This window comes from Ixodes scapularis, unplaced genomic scaffold (genome assembly GCF_016920785.2).
Source record: "Ixodes scapularis isolate PalLabHiFi unplaced genomic scaffold, ASM1692078v2 PGA_scaffold10__122_contigs__length_95168666, whole genome shotgun sequence".
In the NCBI taxonomy this organism is placed as follows: domain Eukaryota; kingdom Metazoa; phylum Arthropoda; class Arachnida; order Ixodida; family Ixodidae; genus Ixodes; species Ixodes scapularis.
The window spans coordinates 13198868-13224169 of NW_024609836.1; the positions used below are offsets into that span (position 1 = coordinate 13198868).

The 25302-nt window shown below is 50.1% G+C and overlaps 3 protein-coding genes and 1 non-coding gene across 6 annotated transcripts; 3 read left to right on the forward strand and 1 right to left on the reverse strand.

Moving 5' to 3' along the window:
* Positions 1–9993: 9993 nt before the first annotated feature.
* Positions 9994–13247, forward strand: LOC115315765. The gene has a single exon (XM_040212595.3). The coding sequence runs from the start codon at positions 10032–10034 to the stop codon at positions 13245–13247; it is 3216 nt and encodes a 1071-aa protein (XP_040068529.1). The 5' UTR covers positions 9994–10031.
* Positions 13248–13550: 303 nt separating this feature from the next.
* Positions 13551–13739, forward strand: LOC120841664. Its single transcript, XR_005715788.1, has one exon. It is a non-coding gene; the product is annotated as a U2 spliceosomal RNA (small nuclear RNA).
* A 6894-nt stretch (positions 13740–20633) lies between these two features.
* Positions 20634–23926, forward strand: LOC115317350 (P2X purinoceptor 7-like). 3 transcript variants are annotated; one of them, XM_029976971.3, is made up of 3 exons: positions 20634–21026; positions 22392–22616; positions 23402–23926. In XM_029976971.3, the coding sequence occupies exons 1-3, from the start codon at positions 20869–20871 to the stop codon at positions 23553–23555; spliced, it is 537 nt and encodes a 178-aa protein (XP_029832831.2). In that variant the 5' UTR covers positions 20634–20868; the 3' UTR covers positions 23556–23926. The 3 variants fall into 3 exon arrangements, 2 of the variants coding, with proteins under 2 accessions (XP_029832831.2, XP_029832832.2); XM_029976972.3 differs by having other exon boundaries at positions 20634–20817; XR_003918030.2 differs by having other exon boundaries at positions 20961–21026; positions 22392–22467; positions 23402–23498.
* A 332-nt stretch (positions 23927–24258) lies between these two features.
* LOC115317351 lies at positions 24259–24913 on the reverse strand. Its single transcript, XM_029976973.2, has 2 exons — positions 24772–24913; positions 24259–24685 (listed from the first exon to the last, which is right to left on the reverse strand). Exons 1-2 carry the CDS (start codon positions 24897–24899, stop codon positions 24283–24285), a joined length of 531 nt encoding a protein of 176 aa, XP_029832833.1. The 5' UTR covers positions 24900–24913; the 3' UTR covers positions 24259–24282.
* Positions 24914–25302: the final 389 nt, after the last annotated feature.

The window sequence follows — 25302 nt, forward strand, 5'->3', positions numbered from 1 at the left end:
AATCGAACCCGAACTTTTAGAAACCGTGAAAGCTTCGAACTTTTCGATTTCGAAACTCCACGATTTTTGAAAGTTGCGAATTTTTCGAATTCGAATCTCCGTACGGTCGAAAATATCGAAACCTTTCGATTTCGAACATCAGTTCGGTTCGAAAATATCGAAACCTTTCGAAATCGAACCTCGGGTGGTTCGCGGCATCCCTAAGCGTGCTGTCATGGCAGTTAAATGTTTTTCTTGAATAAACCAGCGTAAGGTTGCAAACGAGCTGGTGTGAATTACACATTACTACAAGCCCCGAGACAGCAAGTAAGAAACGACACAGAACTTAAAAGTGTTTTAGGTGTCGGTCTTTTACCTGCAGCGTCCTGGTTTCAGTCAGGGCCGTAACCAGGGGGGGGTTAGGGGGTTCTGACCCCCCCCGAAATTTTTTTCTGGGTACAGCCCTGGTCGGTGCACTGGCAGCCAGCTTATGTTAATCTCCACCTCTGGGACCGTTCGGCTGGGCCAGGGGGCGCGCTGGAGTGATACCAGTGGCGCCGCGCCGTGACACAAATTCGCCCTACTTAGCCGTTCGCTCGTCCCATCGCGCTGCCAGTTGCAATGGCGGGCGCCGCGTTGAAGCTTTCAGTCCGTTAAAAAAACTGTGCTAATTATTTAGGGAGGCGAACCTCCGCAAAGAAAGGTTGCCTGTGTGTCAGGTCTCCGGGGTGGAGCAGACAATCCAGGCATAGTAATATTTGTCGTTTGCGAAGTGTCTCGCAAGTCCAAGGCAGCGTCGACTGTAACATCCGCCTCGAGATAAATGCTCCTTTTTTTTTTGTGGATTCGCTAGCTCTTCAAAGTCAGGGCTCTTCGGACAAAGATGAGGATGCAATATTGTTTAAATTGTCTTTTTGCGCACAGCTGCGCTGTCGCATACACTCAGGTCAGTTCTCGGAGTTACCGGCTGATGGAAGCATGCCGCGCCTGTTCTAATTCATTCTGATGAAGTTAAAGACGAGGCGTGTACAGCCTGATCGCAACACTGGGTCAAGTTCTAATAAAAAACCGAAACGGTACGTTAATAAGGCCTCCGCTTTTATATTGAGCGGGTCCAACAAAAAATATATATATTGCTATAGGCCGCAACACCTTGCTGTGTTTGCGCGCATCTGTCGCTGCCGTCAAAGTGGTAGAATCGCAATTCATGTACGTGCGTCAGTAACCCACTTTTAATTTTATTAGTGAAGAGAGCGATCTCCAATCGACTTGCATTTGAGTTGTAAAGCGTCCCGTTTTTTAACTTATTTTTATGTGATCGCAGAATGATAATTTTGAACACTGTTCCGGTTCACAACAAAAAAAAAAAAACATTGTGTGTCACTATTTGTTTTGTTTGCTGTTTAGGTACAATTAAACTTGATATATCTTGAGGGTGTGTGCCAGGAGAGGATCGTCAATATTCCTTCACTCTCTCTCTCTCTGCAAGAAAAGATTGCTTAATTTTAAATTTCAGTCATGAATGCTTAGTTACTGGCCTTTGTGACGTGCCCTGTCCTCGTCCTTTTTATTTTGCTTTCAATTTTTACACCGAACATTGCCAACACACTCTTATTGGTTGACTGAGGAATGTCCGGGTTTGATGTTTTAGAGTTACATGGAAAGTAATTATGCCTGTTGTGGGTTAACTACATAATTGTAATAATATAAAAAAAGAACTAGAGTACGGCCGTCAGTGTAAATCTCTTTTCAACTATGCGCTCAAGTCAGTGCTCAATACGGGCTATGATTATCTGCCTCATTGGCCGTGATGTCTTTCGCTGCTTACTCGCCTTCTTTTGTAAGCACCAGGGAAAAAAATGGATAGAAATTACTGTGACAGCGCAGGCGAGCCAGTGAGTATATTAACAATTTGGATGAATTACCCGAGACTGGGGCGAAATAACTGAAAATATCAACCGTGTATGAGAGATACCTCTTTCTGTCCACGGTTGATGTTTCTAGTTTTCTAGACTCAGGCTCCACTAATTTACCAAAATTAAAATTGGCTAGTAGGAAAGGTGAGCTGGGTTCTCAAATTTAAACTTGTTTAAGAAATAGTAACTGCATAATCGGGTTTATTGTGTCGATACCCACGGGGTACCACCTTAGCTATTAACATTAGGAACATCTAACATTGCCAACACGCTCAAATTGGTCGACCCAGGGATGTTCTAGAGTCTAATTTTGAGAGGCCCTTGGAAAGTAATTATACCTGTTGTGGGCTAACTACCATTATTTTAATAATATATAAAAACAACTTCAATACAGTCGTCAATTTCTGTTCAATTATGCGTTCAAGTCCGTTCGCAATACGAGCTACGATTATCTGCCAAATTTCTCCCCAAGTCTGTTGCCGCTTACCCGCTTTCTCTTGTTAACATCGGGGAACAAAATGGGCGGGTAAGCAAAGTGAGCTTGATTCTCAGATTTAAAGTCTTTTATAAAAAAAAAAAAAAAAAAAAAAAATGGTAACTGCGTATTGGGGTTTCGTTTGTAGACAGCCGTGGGGAACCATCGTAGCTATTACATTAGGGACTTATCGTATAACGTCAGTGTCGGATTGAGGGCCCCACGGGCGCCAGCTCAAACCACCCACAAGCAACGCAAAACCCCTGCATGCTCTCGCGTGTGACCTACGAAAAGTCTCTAAATCTGGCAAGCAAGCGTAGCTGCATTACTGAATCACGCGACAAGATAGAGAAACAATAATTAAACCTGCCCTCCGCGCAGCGGGCGATTCATGCTTCTGGTGATCTTTCTTGAATCACCTCCCAGGAACCAAACAGAACTTTTCGGGAGGCGGATACATTTCTGTTTAATACGATGCTGTGAAATTTGGATACCGTTTGCATTCGGTACATTACATTACGAAGCGCGAGGCCAGCACGACAAGCGCACCAGACTCCCGCGTCGTCTGCTCCTCGTACTTCTAACAAGTATCGGCGCGCCTCGCCAGGGGGAGGAGTGGCGCTGCGTATGCGCGGCGAAACTTCAGCCGCACAGCGTGGCGCCGGTCGGCTACCGGGTACCAAACCGGGACCGGTTCTCCGGTTTGCTGTAACTCTCCATTATATGCCACCGATGCACATGATTCATAGGCGAAAATAAGACAATAGACACTTTCAAAATGGCCGCCATTGTCCCCGAAACCCCCCCCCCCCGAAATTTTTTTCTGGGTACGGCCCTGGTTTCAGTCATCCACATGAGTAAACTTTTTAATAAGTGGCATATCTAATTGTTTTTATTTCTAGCAATTTGACACCACCCTGAGAACAATTTCACAAGTAACTACCTTAGTCTTAACAAATGCAAAGTAAAACATCTGTAAAACACCGTTGTGCGCCAAACCTCGGTGCAGAGAAATTCGATGAAACGGCCCTTAGCGATTCGATGAAACGGCGTTCGATGAAACGTCCGGTCATTCGATGAAACGGCGTTCGATGAAACGACGTTCGATGAAATGTCCGCTACCCCCTCGAACAAAAATGTAAGCGGCGAACCAGGCAGCTAGTAAATCATGCTGCCGATAAAAAAAGAGAGAAAAAAAGAAAAACAACGACAATTTGGTTGGGCTTTACAGTAAAAAAAACAAACATCGCCCGTCTCGCCCCCGGCAAAAACGCGCAACCTCAGGGCGAACGAGGCCAACGCGCGCAGTAGTAGAGCAACTTCTTTCATCCGCATTCACGTACTTGCAACGCACGCACACACACAGCGGCGCGGGTCCGTCCCGAATGCCCGTTCAACGCTCCCAAGGTCGAACGAAAAGATAAGCCCAAAACCCTCCACAGCGAAACAAAACACCCCGCGCCTCGCTTCCACGGGAAAAAAGCAAACCAGCAAACATAAAACAAAAACAGAAAAAAAAGAGAAAGAAGGAAAACGCTGTCAGCGGGAATTAGACCCCCAACGAAGCGCGCCACAACGAAGCACAATCCTGTCTGCCCACCATCCCCACTGCCCCTTTGATCAGCGGAACCAATGGCAGAAGGCGACAGACAAGGAACCACGGAACTGCACCCTGCTTTGACTTCCCTTGCCCTTTAACCTCCCTTGCCCAGGCTGTGAGAATCGGCCCCGCCATCACCGTGGGTGGACGCGGGAACAGGACCGAGCTTCTTTTTCTTTCCATTGCGTGTTGACGTTTGCACGTGCGCCCCTGTGTGTGGGTGAACTGGCGACGCTCGTGCGAGCTGGGGCAGGGGAGGCTTTGAAAAGAGAAGAAGACAAGGACAGCACGTGCTGTTACCTTCTGCGGCGACATTCGAAAATGAGCTTCGCTTGTAAATAGACGTGTTTTTTTTTTTTTCTATCCGCGGAGTCCTGTCTGGTTTACTCTTCCGTCAGCGACTATCAGCTGCCTCCGTCGTCGGGTCCCGGCGCAATCTCAAAGAAAGAACATCTTCACTGGCGCAGTCGACAGGATTGCGTCAGCGGACCCCGGCGGCGTGATCTTCACAACAGAATCGGCGGACAGCGACTTGACGTGGCACTGGTGGAGCCTTCTAAAGAGAAGACTGGACCACCGAGCTCCTTGAAGACTGGACCACCGACCTACTTCGTGGTGACAGAGCTACATCGGACCTGATGCCGTCCCACTCCAGCGAGGAACGCCTGAGTCTACAGCTCGGACATCATTTTCGTGCCTGACTATTCTGAGCAGCGGGCTGCGTCTGTGATCCGGCGGCAGTCGTTGACCTTACGGTAAGGTGATTCTTTGACGTGTGCCCGCCATGGATACAGACAGTGCAGAGCGGCGGATGCCGGTTCTACTGCCCGAGCAGAACAGGGGTCGGAATAGGGATGTTGACGGGCCAGGTGAATCGTCACCTTCGAGTGGATTAGGGGCAAACTCGCAGACACAAGGGGAGGGGAACGGAGGAATCCGATCAGACAGCTTAATTGAAAAGGAGATAGAACTAGTGAGGGAGAAAGAACGGCTGTTACGCCTCGAGCTAGAACTAGAACATCTACGCTCAGAAAACCGAAGGCGAGCCAATGGAGGCGGCATGGAGTTCAACCTCCGAGATGAAGTTTTTCGCTTTTCGAGATTGATGAAGGGAGTGCTGACTCCCATGCCGTCGTCCGACATATTAGTGCCGAGCTGGTTTGATGGCGTAGAAAACGTCTTCGAGACATATGAAGTCCCTGAACGGCTCAGAGGATATCTTGTGCGACCTTATTTCACGGAGAGCATGCGTGCACTAGTGAATAGGCTGAACATGGGTGAGAGAAGTGGGTATGGTGCGGTCAAAGAATCGGTCTTGTTAGAGCTCGGAGTGTTGCGAGCTGAGGTCTCGAGGCCCTTTATTGAAACCACCACTTCTCTCAAGAAAAAACACGAGAACCCAAGGCAGGGCATTATGCCTGAACATTATCGGGTGAAGTGTTTTAAATGCAAGGAATTGGGGCACCTTTCCCGCGAATGTCCCCGGACGAAGACACCAGACGGAGATCTTTTGTTTCTCAAGAAAAGAGTGGACGCCGAGAATGTCACTGTGGAGGAAGACTCCAGCCGTGAGCCCGACAAGGTGACGACCGATGTGGGCAAGACCGACGGTAACAACTTGGACCACCAAGGTCAGAAGATGCCAGACTCATCAGTCCGCGAGGCGCCTCAGACTATGTTACAGGCCGATGATACGAAGCGGTCGTCAAAGAACAATCGCAGATGCGTGTCTGTGCAGGCGGACGTTGACGACAGAAATGAGCTGAATGTCTCCCGTGCCTGGAGGACGTCCCAGCGAGCCGAGGATGACCACGACGAGCAGGTGAACGTCGACGACGAAAGGCCCCACACTTTGCCTGGGCGGCAGGCGTCCCGGCAATCTGAGGACGACCCATGTGTGAACTTCGACAACGTCAAGGCCGGTCCCGACTTCTTAGCTGGGTTGCACAAGTTCCGGCAAGCCAATGACGACCAAGTTGAGAACATTGGCGTCAATTGCAAGGAAGAACCTAGAGTATCTCCTGGGAGGTGGGCGTTCCGGCAAGCCGAGGACGACGACGGCGAGAACGTGGACGACGTCGAAGGACCGAACTTATCGCCTGGGCGGCAGGATGACCATGACGAGAACGTGAACGTCGACGACAAAAAAGAACCTGATATTTTGCTTTGGTGGCAGACGTTCTGGCAAGCTGATGACGACCACGGCAAGGACGTGGGTGTTGACAAGAAGTCGGACAACTTGTCAGAGCGGCTGACGTCACAGCGGGCCGGTGGAGATGTCAGGGAAAGCGGGGACAGCGACGAGGAAGCGGTCTTCGAGATGAAGTCGTCCCAGAATATAACTAAGGACGCCGATGAAAACTCGACCAACTACCAGCCGGCCACGTGTGAGAGAGCTGAGATTGCAAAAGACATCGACAACGACGACCGCCAGCGAGGCCCATTCCTGATTCGTAAGTCAGGACAGAGCATAAACTGTCGTTGCTCTTGCGCGGGGATGTTCCGGAACCGGCTATGCACCATCCGATTCAAGCCCCGTCGAAATCTGGATGGCTTGGATAACTTGTCAGCAAAGAGACCGAGGCTAGGAGGCTAGATGCAACGCGAGTTTTAGCACGACATTTGTCACTCCTTTGGAGCCGTGGCGGGCACAGTAAGAATCACTTTACTAACATATGATTTGCATCTTAGTGTAAATTTTTTTTGATAGTTTGGATTCTGACGGGTTGAGTCACAAACTCTGTGTAAGGTGTGTCTGATATGTGTACACGTTTGAGTTTAGTTGTTATATATTATTTTTGACATTTCGGGTCTAAAAAATATACTTAGTCGGGAGGTGTGAGAATCGGCCCCGCCATCACCGTGGGTGGACGCGGGAACAGGACCGAGCTTCTTTTTCTTTCCATTGCGTGTTGACGTTTGCACGTGCGCCCCTGTGTGTGGGTGAACTGGCGACGCTCGTGCGAGCTGGGGCAGGGGAGGCTTTGAAAAGAGAAGAAGACAAGGACAGCACGTGCTGTTACCTTCTGCGGCGACATTCGAAAATGAGCTTCGCTTGTAAATAGACGTGTTTTTTTTTTTTTCTATCCGCGGAGTCCTGTCTGGTTTACTCTTCCGTCAGCGACTATCAGCTGCCTCCGTCGTCGGGTCCCGGCGCAATCTCAAAGAAAGAACATCTTCACTCAGGCGCCCACGTCTCCGCGTGCTGGCGCTTTTCTTTTTCTTCTTCGTTTTTTTTTTTGTTAGTTCCGGCCGCCTCCTTGCGGTTGTTTAATGTTTAATCGCCGCCCATACCCGTTATTTGTCTTTCTTCGTCAGTTTTGCTGCGTTGCGGAAGCTCGTGTGAGTACCCTTATTTCGTTACGGCTGTAATGCGTGTGATATGGTTTAGATGTCCCGAACCCAGTGCTGTGTAGATGTTTCCGGCTGTCAACTGGTTCATGTTGACAAATACGGCTGGGCTCTTTAAGGACCTTATCGTTTCTGTGCTTGATGACAGGTAGGCCTAATGACAGTCGTTTGTTCTTGTCGCCTTGCCGGTTCGTCAGCCTTCGTTCTTTCATGCACCCGGTAACTTCAGAACGCCAGCGTTTTTCTTGCCTCACGCACGATTCTCCGAGATGTCGGGAGTTTTTGGCGTGGTTTTAGTTTTGGTGCCGTGTCGTGCCGAACTGGCGTTCTTTGTGTGCGCGCTCGTGTTCGGGAACCGTCGCTTCGTTCGTTTGTAAGTCCTTCGTCGCCTAGAGTGCGTGTTCGTTTAGCTTCATTGACGTTTGGGCTGAAGCTTAGTTGTGTTTTTCTACACGCGACATTTCATTTTGTGCGATTTGAAGCGTTTTAAAAGGTAGCCTTTTAAAACGACTAGGAACGGGGGACTAGGGCCATCTGGTGAATGAACGCCGAACTTAAGCGCCGCAACGACGCTGGCGCCATCTCGTGTAAGCAAGTCACAACTGTCTTGAATAGGCGTGGTCCGCGACATTCCCTGCGTCGTCTTCACGGACATCCCCAAAAAATTTTTTCGATCAAGCTCCGAATTTTTTTATTGATTCCTCAGTTGCTGTACTGACCTTTGATGTTCTCAAACTAAGTGCACATATTTTGCCAGATGTGTATTGCACGAAAGTCTTCGAACGGTGCTAACCTGTACGAGTTATAATGAAATCGTTATGAAACGGTGCTTGAACGTTGGGCGTCTGCCTTTTATTGGGCAGGAGCTTTCTATTAAACACCGACATCCTCACTTGATTAAATATTCGCGTGTTTTGCTCTTGATGTATGTTTCTAAATCTTTCCTCAAGTAGTGATATTCGGCGGTCCTGCTCTCGGGTTGTGAACGACCGTCCGCTATTTTTGATAGCAGACGCTGTTTCGCCGGAAGCTCTTTGAAACATCCGGATTTCGAACTTGTTTGAATGCACGTTGCATTTGATTTTTATCGTGCTTCATATGTCAGTCTGATTTGTTTTGCTCGCAGTTTTATGTGGATTTTCTGCAATTTGCGGTACACCTTTTGAGTTTGTTGGCAAGTCGAGAGATGGCGACGAGGTCTCTTGTGCGTCGTTGACGGCGTTTCTATAGGGCATATTTGTATTAATTTGGCTTTAATGAGGACATTTCAAGATCATATACCGTCGGAGAGTTGTATTTGATTCGATGTTACATCGGAAAAGCGTACCGGTGTCCACTCTGGCGCTGGGAAGCCATGCGCGTTTGGTTACCTCTCGGCGGGGTGGTATGTGCGCTTGGGGTTCAAGTCCCGAATAGCTTGAAATTAAAACACAATTGGGAGTTATTGCTTCTCGGCCTTTTGGCTAAGATCAAGGTGTCTTTCTTCGTCTTTCTTCGTGAGGTTTGCTGCATTGGGGAACGTCGTCTCGTTCCCGCTGCCTGCTGACCTCGGTCCCGCTGCCTGCTGACCTCGGTCCCGCTGCCTGCTGACCTCGGTCCCGCTGCCTGCTGACCTCGGTCCCGCTGCCAGCTGACCTCGGTCTTGCTGCCTGCTGGCCTTGGTCTTGCTGCCGGCTGGTCTTGGTCTTGCTGCCTGCTGGCCTTGGGTTGGCCTGGCATCCAGGGACCTGCCGCCTGGTGCCTGCCGGCCGCCACACGGCCCTTTAACCACTCGGCTCCACACAGCCCCCTGGCCTGCCCTCCTGCTGCGGCTGTCCTGACTTCTGGCTCCCCGTGGCAAACCTTCCTGGCACGCACAAGGGTGAACATGCTGGTCCTGTCACCCTAGGTGCCACCCTAGATGATGCATCCCCCCCAGGGCTGCTCATCTGTCTTGGACCACGGTCCAAGAGGGGCAACCGGCTTCCTGGCTTCTTCTATTGAGGAGTCGGGGAACCGGTGCCCCGGAGGGGACCCCGGCCCCCTAAGTCCTTCTTTTGAGGACCAAGGTGAGTGCCAGAGCCCCTCCTCCATGACGCAGGGTGAGTGCACCTCGGTTCTTACGAGCCACAACGAGTCTAGGATGGTGGACACGGGGGATTCGGCGCGCCATGAAGGTGATTCCTGGCGTGCTGAGTCTATGGCAACACCGAGTGTTTCGTTTGAGACACCAGCCTGCAGAGCGGAACGACCACCTTCCGCCACAGAGCTCACGGTGTCTGCCTGTAGCCTCCCCGGTGCCCAGGACAGCCCGCAGCTGGCGGCAACGGAGCCCACGTCCCAGGAGAGCCCCAGCCGCCCGGACCAGCCCACAAGGGAAGGCGACATGCTGGTAGTGCGGTTCCCAGTGCCGAAGGCCTTCTTCTGCACGGAGGGCAGCTGCAAAGCTGCATACTCCTCGACGTCTTGGACGTCGCAGCGCCAGTCGCTGCAGAGACACCTGGAGCAGGAGCACAGAATAATGATCAAGGCCACACAGAATGTGTGCTCCATCTGCAGAAGGGTACTGGGAATGAGGCCCACATCGCACAGGTGCATCGCAGGTGCCGTCCGCTCACAGCAGCCGCTGGCGGCGGCCCAGCATCACAGGTGCGACGAATGTGAGGAGGCTTTTCCCTCGCGAAAGGGCCTCGACAACCACAAAAAGCGCCACCGCCGAGACACGGCTAGGATGGCACGGGTGAGCACTCTCCCCGCTGCCGGCACGAGCACACCAGTGGCACGAACGAGCAGCGCGACTCGCCCGGAGCCGTCACGAGAGCCTGACCCAGTGGAGCTGCCGGGCGACTTGGTGAGCCCAGAGCCACCACAGGATCATGCCCCAGGGGAGCCCGAGGGATCCTTCCCCACGGCAGAACCAGCACCAGACGAGGGCGGCTCCAACAGTGCCCTTTCAGGCAGCGTTGGTGACTCGGCCAACCCCATAATTGACGAGTGTACTCTTTCAGGCAGCGTTGGTGCCGCCGCCAACTCCACAACTGATGAGACTACTTTTTCTGGCAGCGTTGGTGACGCTGTTGACACCACAACTGACGAGACTCGGCGGGAGCTGCCACCGCTAAATGCACCGAGGGCCCAGCCAGAGAGCAGCTACGCAACCCAAGTGACCACTGACCGGGACCCCACAGAGCACGGTGCCGCTGCACGTCCGCCTGACGACACCCCACAACCAGCGGCATCAGCGGACCCCGGCCCAGGAGAGGACGACTACCCACTGGCAGTCCACCTAACTGCAGTTCTCCACCTGCAGTCACTACCAGAGACCCCGGAATCCTGGTGTAGGTTCCAGATGATTCTGGCGGAGGCAACAGAGGTGGCCGCCAGGAGTGTAAAGCTCCCAGACCAAACCAGGCAGGATGGCCCCCGGCGCCCCATCAACCCCGAGGATCCCCGAGCCATCCAACGACTATACCGGAGGAACAGGAGACAGGCCGTCCGGCTGATAACCGATGGCCAGTCACCCCGGTGCGCCATACCATCGGCAGAGGTGGAAGCCCACTTCCGCGGGGTTTGGGAGCTCCGCCGGGCAGACACGAGCCTCCTCGTGGAGCGGGAGCCGGCTGGCGACGAGCTGCCGCTCGACCCAATGACAGAGCATGAGGTACTGTCAAAGGCCCGTCGCTGCGAGAACACGGCACCCGGGGACGACAGGCTGACCTACCACCATTGGTTAGCTGTTGATCCCGGTTGTCGTTTCCTCGCAGCGGCATTTAACATCTGCCTCCAGTACAGGGCCATCCCGGATTCGTGGCGGCAGTCCCGCACAATCCTAGTCCCCAAGAAGGGTGACCCAGCCGAGATCACCAGTTGGCGTCCGATCTCGCTGCTGAGAACGGCCAGCAAACTGTTCTCGGGAGTCCTGGCGGCCCGTCTGCAGGCGTGGCTGCTGGAGCACGATGTCCTGAGCAGGACGCAGAAGGGATTTCTGCCGTACGATGGTGTGTTTGAGCATAACTACGTACTGCAGAGGCGCATGGACGAGGCACGGACCACCAGCGGGGATCTCTGCGCGGCATTCCTGGATTTCAGCAATGCGTTTGGTTGCGTCCCCCACAATGCCATCGTGGATGCGGTGCGCGGAGTGGGTGCAGGCGAGACCTTCGCAGAGCTGGTCCAGGACATGTACTACGAGAGCAGCAGCAGCGTTGTGACCAACGACGGCTGCACGGATCCCATCCCAATGCGCTGCGGCATACGACAGGGCTGTCCATTGAGTGGATTGCTTTTCAATCTGGTCGTGGACCCCGTCATCCGGAAGGTGCAGGGCACAACTGCGGACCACTGCATACTCGCATACGCGGACGACCTGACCCCCTTGGCTCGGGACCCGGCGAGTCTGCAGGCGAGCATCAACCTGATCGAGGAGGAAGCTGGGCGGCTGGGCCTATCCCTCAACGCTGCCAAGTGTCGCAGTCTGCACTTGAGCGGCTGCTCGCCTGTGGGACTCAGGGGCAGCCAATTCCTTGTGAATGGCACCCCCATCCCTGTCATCAGGGACTTCGAGGCCTTCGCCTACCTCGGCAGGCCAGTCGGGTTCAACATCCTGCAAGACGGATCGGACGTGGACGCAGCCATCCAACTGGGCACCAGGATCCTAGGCTCCATGCTGGCCCCATGGCAAAGGCTCGATGCCATCAAGACGTTCCTCTACCCGGCGCTCCACCACCTGATGAGGACGGGGACCGTCGGCAAGACTGAGTGGGCCAGACTGGACGAGGCACTCCGGCCACTGATCAAGCGTACTTTGTACCTACCTCCTGGAGCATCAAATGACTACATCTACGGCAGCAGCAGAGCCGGGGCCTGCGGGATCCCCTGCGCGGCAGAGACGAGCGACGTCTGCCGGGTGGACTCTGTGTTCAAGCTGCTGACCTCGCGTGACCCGGAGGTTGCCCGGATGGCTCTGGACGATCTGATGGGCATTGTGAAGGCGAGGCTGCGGCGAGACTGCGACCTGCCCGACGCGGAGCTCTACCTGTCGGGCCACAACGAGGGAGATTTCCGGATGCCCGCAACGCAGCTGCGAAGCGTCTGGACGGAAGGGAGGAAGGCGTCGGGGCGACTCAACGTAGCCTGGGAGCTGGGACCGGAGGGAGCAAGCATCACAGTCGGGAGCCAAGTAATCACCCCTCGAGGGCGATCGAAGGTGATGCATTCTCTCCGATTCCAGCTAGCCCAGCTGAAAGATGCCAGGCTCCACGCCCTGCCCAACCAGGGGAAGGTAATGGAGTGCGTCGCCGCCGACCCTGCAGGCTCCCACTTCATCCGGACGGGTTTGTACACCCGCTTTGCAGACTGGCGTTTTATTCACAGGGCTCGTCTCAACCTGCTCCCCCTTAACGGCGCCCAACCATGGAAGCGTGGCAGCGACCAACGGTGCAGGCGTTGTGGCTTCGCCAGCGAGACCCTGCCGCACGTACTCAACCACTGCATGCGGCAGTCCCAGGCCATCACCCAGCGCCACAACAATGTCGTCGAGCGTGTCAAGAAGGCAAGTGCTGGCCGCTTCACTCTCGTTTCAGAGAACGCAGCGGTGGGGGACACGCAGCTCCGACCTGACCTGGTGCTGGTGCGTGGCGAGGAGGCAGTGGTGGTGGACGTCTGCATACCCTTCGAAAACCGGAAGGAGGCCCTGGTCCAGGCGAGGAGGACCAAAGAAGAGAAGTACCGCCCCGTGATCGACCACCTGCGGCGGCGGTACCAACGGGTTACAGTGGAGGCGGTGGTTGTTGGGGCCCTGGGCAGCTGGGACCCTGCCAACGATCGCTTCCTCAAAAAGCTCTGTTCCAGGTCCTACCTCAAGAGGATGAAGCAGATGGCCGCTAGCGACACCATCCGGGCCTCCAGGGACATCTACGCGGTCCACATCGCAGGACCCACGCGATGACCGGAACCAGGAGCGAAGCAGGAAGAAGAAAGAAGATGCATGTTAATTAAGGCACTTTTCTTTAATTTTTTTTTGCCCATAGTATTGTTTAGATATAAGAAGACAAGTAGTATTGTATAATGTAGTGCATGACCCCATTTCCTTTTTTTTTTTTTTCTTATAGTGATTGTTTAATTTCTTGTGTATTTCGTCATTGTAATCATAGATAAGGCTGATGATGGTGTAACTCCTTTTTTTTTACTTAGCTTTGTATGAGTGAATGCATGATCACAACGTCCTGTAAACACCATCATCCTGTGTGGTATCATTGTATGAAAAACCCAAAAACATGAATAAAAATCTGTTCTTATCAGCTTAATATCTGATACGGGTCCTATTTGGACCCAAGATATTAATCTTATTTTTGGAATGCGGCGTAGTGCTTGAGGTTTACCTCACCTATGCCACGGGTTGGCCCGGTATTGCACTGCCTCCGGGATCGGCCCACCCCCCTCACGGGGGGAAATGAATGAATCCAAAGAAAGAATCGCAATCCTAATACTTCAATGGTGTCTTTCGAAGGTACCCCTGCGTGCTGGGCAAATTTTATGCGACTGAGATCAGTGCGTCGCCAGTGATATGTTGTGATAAAGTGTGGCGCGATTGAAATGTTGGAGTCTTATTCCGTGCTATTTGCTCATTCTGAACAGGATGCTGGTTCCAAGGATGCATTCTAACTGAAGAGATGTCCTCGAAGCTGTTCTGGGGATTAATCTCTGTGACCTGTGGCAAGCCATAACTCCATCATCAGCAGAATTGTGCGGATGATGTGCTGTGCCATGAACACTGTGTCAAGGCCCCATTTGCAGTGTTGGAGTAGGTGCTCCTGTCAACTGACCGTGAGGTGCCAGCACTGACAACAACGGCAGAAACAGTGTGCCTTCCAATGCCTTCTTAGTGTTGAAAGCTGCATGAACCTGTGAAGTGCCAGCATCGACAACACTAACAGTAGCAGCGTGCCTTTGAACTCTTTGCCACAATTTTGAAAGTGGTGCCCCTGTGAGGTGTCAGTGTTGGTGACAAGAGCAACAGCAGTGTGCCTTTCAATGCGTGTTGCAAGTTAGCTCACCTGCAGCCAGCTAGACCACCTGACTTGCCAAAACTTGTGGACGGTGATGCCTTTTTTTCTCAAAGCTGTTTTCAACACCCATGTCAGCCACCATCACATGCTAGCTGTTTGGAGGGAGTCACGGATCATCCTCAACAAGAACGACCAACCAGCAAGATCTGTGATCTAGTGCTCTGTGGCTTTTAGCTGCATAATTGCAAAGCTGTTCGTAGAGTAATTCCCATCTTTGCTTCAGTAGTGGCTGTGTAAGCACTCTATACTATCACAGTGTCAAGGGCTTCCTGCCTTATAGTGGTGCATTAAAACACAACTTCGTGTTGCACGAGAGTGGTGGTGTGGACCTATGGGAAACAAGCATGCTTTGCTAAAACACTCCTGTTAAGTTTGTAGAAATCCTGCTTATTAGTTAAGGTGATTTTTGTTAGGAAAGTTTATCTTCCCAGAGTTGTTTCGGCATTGTTTCTTTTTAGCTTTCTATGTTTGTGTTGGCGGGGCCAGAGCGGCCGCAGTGCGGGAGCGGTTCCCCTTGCGGTCGTTAAGAAGCGTTTCGGGTTTCGGGAGTCGGCTCGGACCGGGACCGGGAGAGCCCCCGCCTGGAGGAGCGTGTAGCTTTTAGCCGAATGTGCCTGTATATAGAGGGTTTTGCCACTTAGTATCAAATTGTCGCTTTTTACCTGATGTAATAATTTAGCTGTTGGCGCCAGCCCGTCTGCGTAAAATGCAGGGGTTGACTCTAGAAAGAATTTGGATTTGGTGGTTAGAGTGCCAGACGGACAGCTTGCCGACCGTTGGAGAACAGTGTACCACGTGGGAGTGGTGAAATTTGAAGGGATTGGTCGGTCCCTGAGGGGAAAGGAGGCCCCTACGAGTCTACAAAAGGGTCCCTGAGAGGATTCTAGAGGATTGGCTTCGATTCGATTTTGGGAGACTGGGAACAAAAGTACGGCGTTTAATTTTGGGATTTTAACTCAGTGTTGAGTTGTTTTGCTTCATAACAAACGTGGCCACACTGGCCATTGTAAAGTCAACCAACGTCGCAATGTGTTCAGCGGGATCGAACATCTTTTAGTTTAGTATTATTTTTATCATCAACTTCCCGGGGGCTGTCATCGGGCGAGCACCGTCATCGGTCGTCACCATCCGAACCAGGACGCGCCCGCCCCCATACCACCAGGTCCAGGCCCCAGCACAGAAAGTTTACTCCCATTAGCTTCAACCAAGCTCGGACACTTTGTTCTCTTAATCAAAAAGAACCACAGCATTGACGAGTGGTGAATGCCATCTGGGCCTTGACACGGTCGAGGTTGCTCAAATTATTGGCGAAATATTCAATTTGACATGTTCTTTTTTTTGGTAAGCATGCATTGTCTGCAGCAAAAATTTTCCTGCCGACCTTTTTAGGGGCGCCCTATCTCTGCAAATTTTTTCTGAAGTGTAATTGAATCGACCTTCAGACTTGACAAATATTTAGGCGTGCTATCAATCTCTGTACAGTTACCATCGATATAAAGGAGAATATGCGACCGATCGGTGCTGCAGTGGTGCTACTGTAATTCGTCGCGTATGCACGGTGTCAACCTTTGGCTATACTAGCCAAAGGTTGACACCTTTGGTTAGTATAGCTCTATGCTTTAGGTCTTTATTAGAACGGTTTAGACCAGAATAAAAATAAAATTGGAGTATGCTTATTCAGCGGGAAGTTAGTCTGTCTTAGTAGGCGTCTGGTGTCTCGGCTGGAGATGAGCAATTTAGCCAGTGCGGTAACGTGCACCACGCAGTAGTGATTCACGACCGTACGCCGGTACGATGCTCATCCAAATCGAAAAAGGGGGGGGGGGGGTGGAATTGAATCCTGCTTTCTGCAGAGTGAGCTTTCGCTCCACGTCCTCCCAGTGGTGTGCGCGAATCCCGTGGAAAAGCTCACCGTGAAAAACTCGTCGCAGAACCGGCGGATGCAGAGAAAAGCTCACCATTTTTTTTTCTGGCTGTCGTATCATGGGTAACCTACATCAATTTATTATCATGAAAATTGTTCAGTTTCGTAAAAGGAAAATGTTATTTTTGTAATACTTGTTAAGCTTATTGGGCATATTGCTCCCAAATGAATGATTACGGGCGACTGTTTCCGTGGTTTGCTCTACACGAAACGAAAGCCTAACTGAAAACTTCATAAACTTGAACAGGAAAAAGTAAAAAAAAACTTAATGTCTGTTTAAAATCTAAAAAGCAAAACTAAATGCCGAAAACCCGAAAGTGCGTGCGCAACAACACGGTGCCTGAAATTCTCTTTGGAGCTTTTGTTAACCTTTGAAAACGGGATAGAACGGTCAGTATGCACGTTTTCTAGCCGTTCGTGCTGGTTTTTTCACGCGTTGCCTTCGTGTGATAGTGCACTACTGAAGCGAACCACTCGTGACCTTCATAGCTGATCAGTCACCCTTCTGTAAGGTAGCGAATTAGGCGAGTTGGTAAACGTTATACATCATGAAAACAGCTCAAATGACGAGGGCGAATTGAAGACAAGGGACGCGCCAGGACGAAGCTGTTCTCGCAATTAAAGTTTTATTAGTGAAAGAAAAAAGAAAACAACCTAGCCGACACTGATCACATCAACAAACACCTACTCGTCTATCAGGCACCACACAATCTTCGGAACTGAAACTGTTCACACACCGCTATTTATATTAGCTTGCGAAAAACGAACCTCTTTATCTGACAGAGCTACCGACGGCGCACTGTCAAGCTGTCAATAAATTGTTTTCTTTTTTTAAGGGTGCCCCATGCTTTGACTTCATACTTGCGGCGTGATTAATAGACAGAATGGGTGATTACTAATTCCCGAGGAATTAGTAAATATGCGGAATAAACTTCAAGAATAATAAAAAAAAGAATTATCTTTTTGAATTGCCACGTGTGGTTCTTAGCTTAGCACAATCCGCTAAGCTAAAAAAAATAAAAATTTCGGTGAGCTTTTTGCCGCATCTGCTGGTTTTGCGGTGAGCCTTTCTCCGGTGAGCTTTTATCTGGTGAAATTTTCTCCGCCGCCCGGTGTGCGCTAGCCCACGCGGCCACCTATCCCCCCTTTGCAATGGCAGATGTTCGACAGTTTCCCTGCGACGTTACAGCAAGCTCTCCCGGTTTGTCTGCAAAATGAGTCCCATGCATTCAAAATCGAAGTTTGCCCGGCCTCTGTACCGAAAAAATACGCATACAAAGAAAAGGACACGTCGAAATAAACGCGTCTGAAGGAACTCTTCTGGAAATTAAAATGATTAAGATGCCTCATTGAACGCGGTATTGTTTTATACATAAAAGAGAGATGGCGGAGATTACCGTCCGATCAATTCACCGGTGGAGTATATCCGTTTTTTCACAAGATAGAGATATGCTCATTCCAGAAGGTGCTGCCATCTATCGAGGAGGCTTGAAGTTTTAATCTTGGAAGGGTAGCCGAATAAATTGTTTTGAGCTCCGCTTTTTGAATCTGACGTTTACTTGCGCCACCTAGTCAAATTTATAAAATTGAAGACATCTTTCTTTTGGCTTTCCTCCGCTCTTTATGTGAGTCGAGCAAAGAACAACCCACTGATCTCAATGACAATTGCTGGATCGCGCTTGCCGCTCCCGCAAGTGAAGCCACCGGACTTCACTCGCTTGGGATACGATTTGCCATTTTTGCTAGCCTTTGCTGCGGTTTTCCAGCGTGCTGTGGACACGTTTTCTACTCGTTCGTCGTCATTCGCCGAAGAAGTTTTTTGAAGACTCTGTGTATTGTTGAGACTTGCCGTCGTGAACACGTGGAACATTTTACGAAAGTGCAGTGTCGCAGGAAAAAGGCACAACGCGTCGAAAGGAAGGGCTGGCGGCGTGTTCAAAGCTTCCTTGGCACGCCGAAGTGCCGTGTCTCTGTGCCTTCGCACGCTTGGATACCGACCAAGAATCGACGCCGTGTGGATGTGTTTTGCGAGTGCAATGTGCGTGAAGCCGTATCAAAAGGTACAACTCGTCGAAAACAAGTGTCGCCGGTGTCGCGGCGTGATCAAAGCTTCCTTGGCACGCCGAGTGATGCATCTTTGTGCCTTCGCACGCTTGGATACCGGTCAAGAATTGACGCCGCGCCAAAGTTCTGAACGTGTGTCGCGCGTAGGAGCCTTTAGATCATTTATATATATCGGCCACGGAGTTCTGGATCGTCCAGCTGTTCCGGTGAGTTGCTATCAATAAAAGGGAGAGATCTGTACGTGTTCTTATGTACTATATATTAACCATGGCTATGTCCCAAATCTACTCTAATAGATTCCGTGGGAGCACGAATAGGGCAACGTTGTGGAGCCAGGGGGGTTTTCGAAAGCAAAAGTACAAGACGGCGAGAATGAAAATCTTTGAAGTGCGGCCGATATGGTCGTGTGCAATCTGCTGACCAATTACAATTAGGCGAGCCGCGCTCAAACGTCAAGTGCAATTAAGTAGGCTGATAATAAGCCAGCACTGATCAGTGATGAGGAGCTGTTGTGCACGGTATTGTGTAAATCGTCTAAGGACGAAAAAAAGACGTACCTTCCCCCCACCTTCCGTCGCTAGGGGACGCTGAATTAAGCTCGTTCCTAAACCGCGAGGGGAAAAGACGCTGATCCAGAGGCACGAACAGCTTCACGCACATTGCACTCGCTAGACACATACACACGGCGTCGGTTCTTGGTCGGTATCCAAGCGTGCGAAGGCACAGAGACACGGCACTTCGGCGTGCCAAGGAAGCTTTGAACACGCCGCCAGCCCTTCCTTTCGACGCGTTGTGCCTTTTCCTGCGACACTGCACTTTCGTAAAATTTTCCACGTGTTCACAACGGCAAGTCTCAACAATACACAGAGTCTTCAAAAAACTTCTTCGGCGAATGACGACGAACGAGTAGAAAACGTGTCCACAGCACGCTGGAAAACCGCAGCAAAGGCTAGCAAAAACGGCAAATCGTATCCCAAGCGAGTGAAGTCCGGTGGCTTCACTTGCGCTGCAGCGAACAAGCGGGGAAGCGCGATCCAGCAATTGTCATAGAGATCAGTGGAACAACCCGTGTTCGCAATGCCGCATCGAGGTCACGAATCCGTCAGTAGTGAAGTTCTTACGAATAAATTGCCCGAACGTAGATTTCTCATTAGTCGACAGCGCTTGTGTACAAAAAGGCTGAGACGCTACGTCGAATCATTTGCCAAGAAGGCTCCCGCTTCAAACAAGGGTCCCCTTTTGGCAACATCAGACCCCGATGAAAGCGGAACATTTGTTTGAAAATTCGCGCCATAAAGAAAATACAAGTACCGGGAGGTGCTGCCATCTAGTGGGTACATTTGAAGTTAGTCTCTCTTGGCATGGCCTCCGAGATCCCGAAGCGCGCGCGCGCGGAGGCCATGCTCTTGGCATGGCCTCCGAGATCCTAAAGCGCGCGAACCGAGCGAACGGCGCGAACGCTTCTCCGGCCGTTCCATTATGCGGAGAGGGCGTAATCGGAAAAAGAGAAGGAGGCGGTGTCTATCCGCGGGGAGGGGCTCCCAACCCAGTCATCGACAGCATGGCGCGAGGCAGACGAGTTCAAGAACAAGTCTTGTTACATCGAGTTACTGCAACTTATACTTACAAATTTTTGTGCATTGTGGTTGAACGGTGAACAGCTGCTCACGTAGATAGACAATTTTTGATGCTAATTTAATTATTTAATTTGAGATATTCATCGGACATGTTGCGGCTAGCGCCACAAGCGCGCCTTTTGATGTATTTCATTGCAGTCTTAGCACGTATAAAATTTCAGAAAAAAATTAGCTCCGTACATAAGAAGTTCGGATTTCCCTAAATAAAAATAATCATGCTGAATTTTTTGTTTAAATCTTCGCACGTTGTTTGGCGCAGCTCCTAGAGCCTGAGCACGAGATTTGGTACTATATAACGAAGTCTGTGTTGTCCTTTTAATAGTTTTAATATTTATTACGCCATTTTTCCGGGTCGTATTGCGGTGTTTGCTTCTACTAGAAGTACCTTTAAAGGAATACGGAATCGAAACTTGAAATATAGAGAAAACATCAAGAAATGAGTTCAATATGATCAGCTAAGCCTGTAATGAATAATCGCACGGTCGTATTTTGAGCAGATGGCTATATTTTATGCTCTAAATGCCGCGATTTTGGCGAGCGCTTCAAAATCAGCCATGGAGGAGCGCGATGCATCTCGGGAGATCCGGCAGACGTCTTGACGTCATCATGCCTCGGACGACCAAGCGTACCGTAGTGACGAGTTTTGCCACTTGGAGGCGTCAACGCGTTAATATCTCGCTTTGTCGAAGTACCCAAGGGCTGTAGAGATCGCGGGGCCAGCAGAGGCAGCAGAGGCGCGGAGGGGCGGAGGTGTCAGAGCTGCTTCAACTGCCTTGAGTGTGCGATGGCGTGTCTACATGACGAGAGTGGTGGCAGCGGCAGTGGGTACGATGACATTAGCGAAGACGAAGACGTCAACAGATCGCTAGTGGATATATGGTGGGGGAAAAGCGATTCGGCTTAGAGCCATATCTGTACGATCCTTCGGCATCGTCGTCCGCTACAGACGAGGAGTCGTCCGACTCTCCGGAAACGCCAGGCTGGCCAGGCAGCCCACATCCACCAGCAGCCCGGCGCGTCGGCACGGCGAATTGGTGAGCCTAGGGTGCCTTCATGTGCGCTTTGCTTAGGGTGGAGACATCTGGCCATTTTGTCTCACACTTTTATTTTTACTTTTTGTTCAGAAGCGCGTGAAAGAACGTGTCCCTGCACGCGCTCGTGGCGCTGACTGTGCTCCGGCGACATTTTGTTTTCGTCGATTTCTTTGTATTTTACCCGTGAGCGCGTGCTGTCGGCATCGGGTACTGCAAAGGGTGGCATCACTCTAAACAGAAGGACATTGAGGCACACTAGGTGAGCCTAGTCACAGAAGAGTCCGCGAATGCATTCGCGCGCGCACGTCTAATAAAGCAGCGAGACGATTTAATGACAGCGTGCTAGCCGCGCTGTCATGAATGATGAAATTACGCTGTCTAAACCAGGTCGTTGTATTAGCGTGTAACTTCTGTTGGTAAGCTTGCGAAACGTGGTTTTGTCGAAGGAGCGCTCGCGTTAACAAAGATCAGTAGCAAAAGTACGCTTGCAACGGCGGCTATCCAAAAGTTTACGTACGCACGAACACGGCAATGAATGTGCCGCGAAACGCTTTTATGGAAGGACTGAAAGATGTATAAAAACGCAAGTTTCGAACCAAAAAGCGCGTGTGGCCTTCGAAAGAGCTTTCCCCGCGCGTGGGCTGGATCGTGCAGGCAACATCTTTAGCGAAATAATTTGTTGGCCTAGTTGGGTAAACATCACAAAAATAAAAAAGCGCGAAAAACAAGGAGAAGTGGAAGACTAGACAGGACAAACCCTTGTCCTGTGTAGTCTTCCACTTGTCCTCGTCTTTCGCGCTTTTTATTTTCGTGATGTAGCAACACAATCTGCCCGGGTGCTCCGCCGCAAGTGCGTACGTAACCAGTGCTACCATGCTACAAGCCCGAGGTGGTTTTGCACGACGTTTCCCCTTCGCGCGTGCGCAGCGGTCCCGCTCAAAGCATCGCGCTCGCTCTGGTAGCATCTTCGCTCACACTTATCGCTGAAGACTGCCTGCCGTAGTGCAGCAACAGTGCTTCACACTGTAGCCGAGACATTGCGTCAGTGCAATATGTCATGTAGTAACGGTACACGGCGGTACGATGCTCATCGAGATCGAACAGGAGAGGGATGGACAGAGCCCAGCATCCCCAGCTGGTTCTGCGATTTCATGTTCCGTTCAACATGCTCGGCTACTAATCTTCCCTGAAGGAATGTAATCTACTGTGAGTGCTTGCAAACCAAAGATGTAAAGAACACACGTTGTGAAGGTTGTGCGAATTTAGTACTTTTTCACGAACATATTTGTACATACCACACACTTTGTAGGTCTCGAGAATATTAAGGGTGAATAAATAGAAAAACAAATCTCTTTGTACTAACAGGTGCTCCTGTGGCAGCGTCTGCAGACCAATGCAGACAGTCGAGGAGTCGGTGTGCTGCAGGGAGTTGCACAATGTGGTGCGTATGTGCAGTGACCAGGGGGTGCCTTGTGTAACAAAGCACCCCTTGTTCGAGCTGTATTGCCTAAACACCGACATCTTGGACCTAGAGTACCTCAAGCTCCGGTACTTCTGCCCTCTTGATGCAGGAGACAGGGGCCCACAAGAGTATGTATATTGTAATTCTAGCAGAAGTCATGATGTAAGCAAGATGATTTTCTCACTTGATACTGCCTCTCCTTCAGAAATCAACATTCCATGATTCCAGTTTTCTTATGCTCCATTTTTTTCTGGATTTGTAAGATAGAAGGATAAACCACCATAGAAGAGTTCTGTAACTTGTGTTGCCTGCACTGTACTCGGCATCACCTGTTTTGTGCTGCATTGTCGAGGCAAATGTAGCTTCCACCGTGCTTCGGCTACACACTGCTGCAAAAGCACATGGCTTTGTGTTTATTCTCAATCAAATGCTATCGCACAACTAGCTTTGACAGTTAAAGCACTATCGCAGCTACTCTACCTTTTGCAACATGGCAGAAAATAGTTGTCACCAAATAAAACGCATGTGTAAACATGCACAATCTATGAAGAGTTTACTACTCAATAAAATTTGCTTTCAAGCTCGTCCATCGCTGTATTCATAGCATTTCAGATAATACAGATAGCAACTGGTACATATACAGGTCATCATTGCAGCATGGTTGGGTGCGATATCTCAAGGAAAAAAATAACAAAATTGCGTAACGAGAAGTAAATTTTTATAAATGCCAATGACTGATTGACCTCGGTGATGACAAGTAATAAAAAATACAAAGGTATGCTTCTTCCTGCATTATCAATATTGCTACCATGTAACTAGATATTGAGAAAAGTTTTGTAAATTGCCGTTAGGTTCTATTATATTCTCTTGAACTGGCAACTGACTGGTACTTCATGCAATCATCTCATTTTAGGAGGCACCGCTACACTGCCTACCGGCAATTCACTTGGTGGGTTCACCATAAGCTGGGGCGCGGTAACCGGGTGCCACTGCCCAGCTGCGCCGTGCAAAGAATTCGACGAGAGTTCCCATCCACTGATGGAAGTTATGTCGGTTTCAAGAAATAAAAGGTATCTGCCATATAAAGAACTCCTTTACATCATGCTATAACTGATGTGGCTAGACAAAAACGGCCTGGAATCAACACACATTTATTATACAACACAAAACCAGAACAGGGTGATGTAGGTCGAATATACAAGATGGTCCGTTTCCGTATTGTACTGAAAAATATACTTCTTGCAACACATCTTGACCTTTCTCACTGAGTCTGGTTCTGCTGCAAGTCCTCCCATTACCTCGGTTCAAGTGCGCTTCCCATGTCTGTTACCAACAAATACTTGATCACCAATTGTTGCAGAAAATTTTACTAATTTTCACGTTTTGCTCAGTCAGGAACAGAAAGGCACCTGGAAACACATTTGTACTAACTTCATGGAACGATTCACAGCAAAACTCAACTTTCTAAAAAAAAAATCATCACATGTGATAAGACCTCGATTTTCTAGTACAGTCTGGATACCGGACAACTTATGCACTGGAATACTCCCATGTCACCGATAAGAAAAATGGCAATGCAGAATCTGCAGAAAAGGTAAAGGAAAAAATGACATCTCTGCTAGAGGGGTTGGCACATGGTAACCTGCAGCACTATTCTCAACAGGGGGAAAGTTGCATGTAACATTGTAATGATAGGGGGGGGGGGGCATGTTAAAGAGGGTGTTAGTGAAATTGGAAGACTAATAAGTCATGCTTTTGTCACCAGTCAATATTTAATATCCACAACTGGTAAAACTACCAGATGAGAAAGGTTTTCATATAACAATATACCTTCTCGATTGCCGGGAGCAGAAAGGCCTTCTGAATAATAAAGAAGGTCTTGTAGCAGAAACAGGCGATGCCCATGCTACTGAGCATCCGCAGGGCCTTCTTGATGCTGCAGCCCGTGAAGAGGATTGCAGCAGCCACCAGGATGTTGCCAACTGGCTTCCGCCTGATGACAGGTTGGCTGCACCACGTCTCTGTATGACCGCTCCGACAGAGCGTAGACACCTGAAGGCTTGAGCCCTGGACGGTCTTGTCGATGTGAGTGTTGGGGGCAGCACAGGAGCGACACGTCTCCAGTAGCTGGTCCAGGCATGACTCGAAGACGATGAACTTCCGCTCATGCACCAAAGACGGAGCTTCCTTCTCGGGGCTATGTTGCAAAAACAAACATCATCTCAACAAGTGGCTCAGTCAAGAATGAAGATGCGGTCAGTTATTGCTCAAGAGCATACAAACCTAGCAAAGCTGTCCTCTGACAGACAGTAGCTGGAATCCGCTTCTGCTCTTGGTGGACACAGATCTGAGAGATCCAGATCAGTGTCGAGCGCATCGTCTCCGTGAGACGGTGAAGAACACCAGACCATCGTCCCCGAAACATCCGTCTGCATGAACCGGGTCCTTGACGGCGGTTTGATGCATGCCTGGGTAACTGGTGAACAGTGTGGAGCTCTAGAAACATGCCTTTACACAATAAAATGCACATATTTGAATTTAATATTGGATTGGCGGCTACTTGGAACACTTCAGAAATTGTGCCAAAGCTTCTAATAAAGAAACTCTCATGACATCCCATGAATTCTAGAAGTACATCTCTAGAATTGCTCAAGTAATATCTTCATGTATAAGTCAACAGGTATCTTGGCTTCCGCCAATCTATATAACTTTCATGGTAAATATTTTTTGATATGCATTTAAAAATCATCTGGCTTAGACATTCCATCAAAAGCAGTAAGTGTGTGACAACACTTGATGGAGTGTTTAACAAAC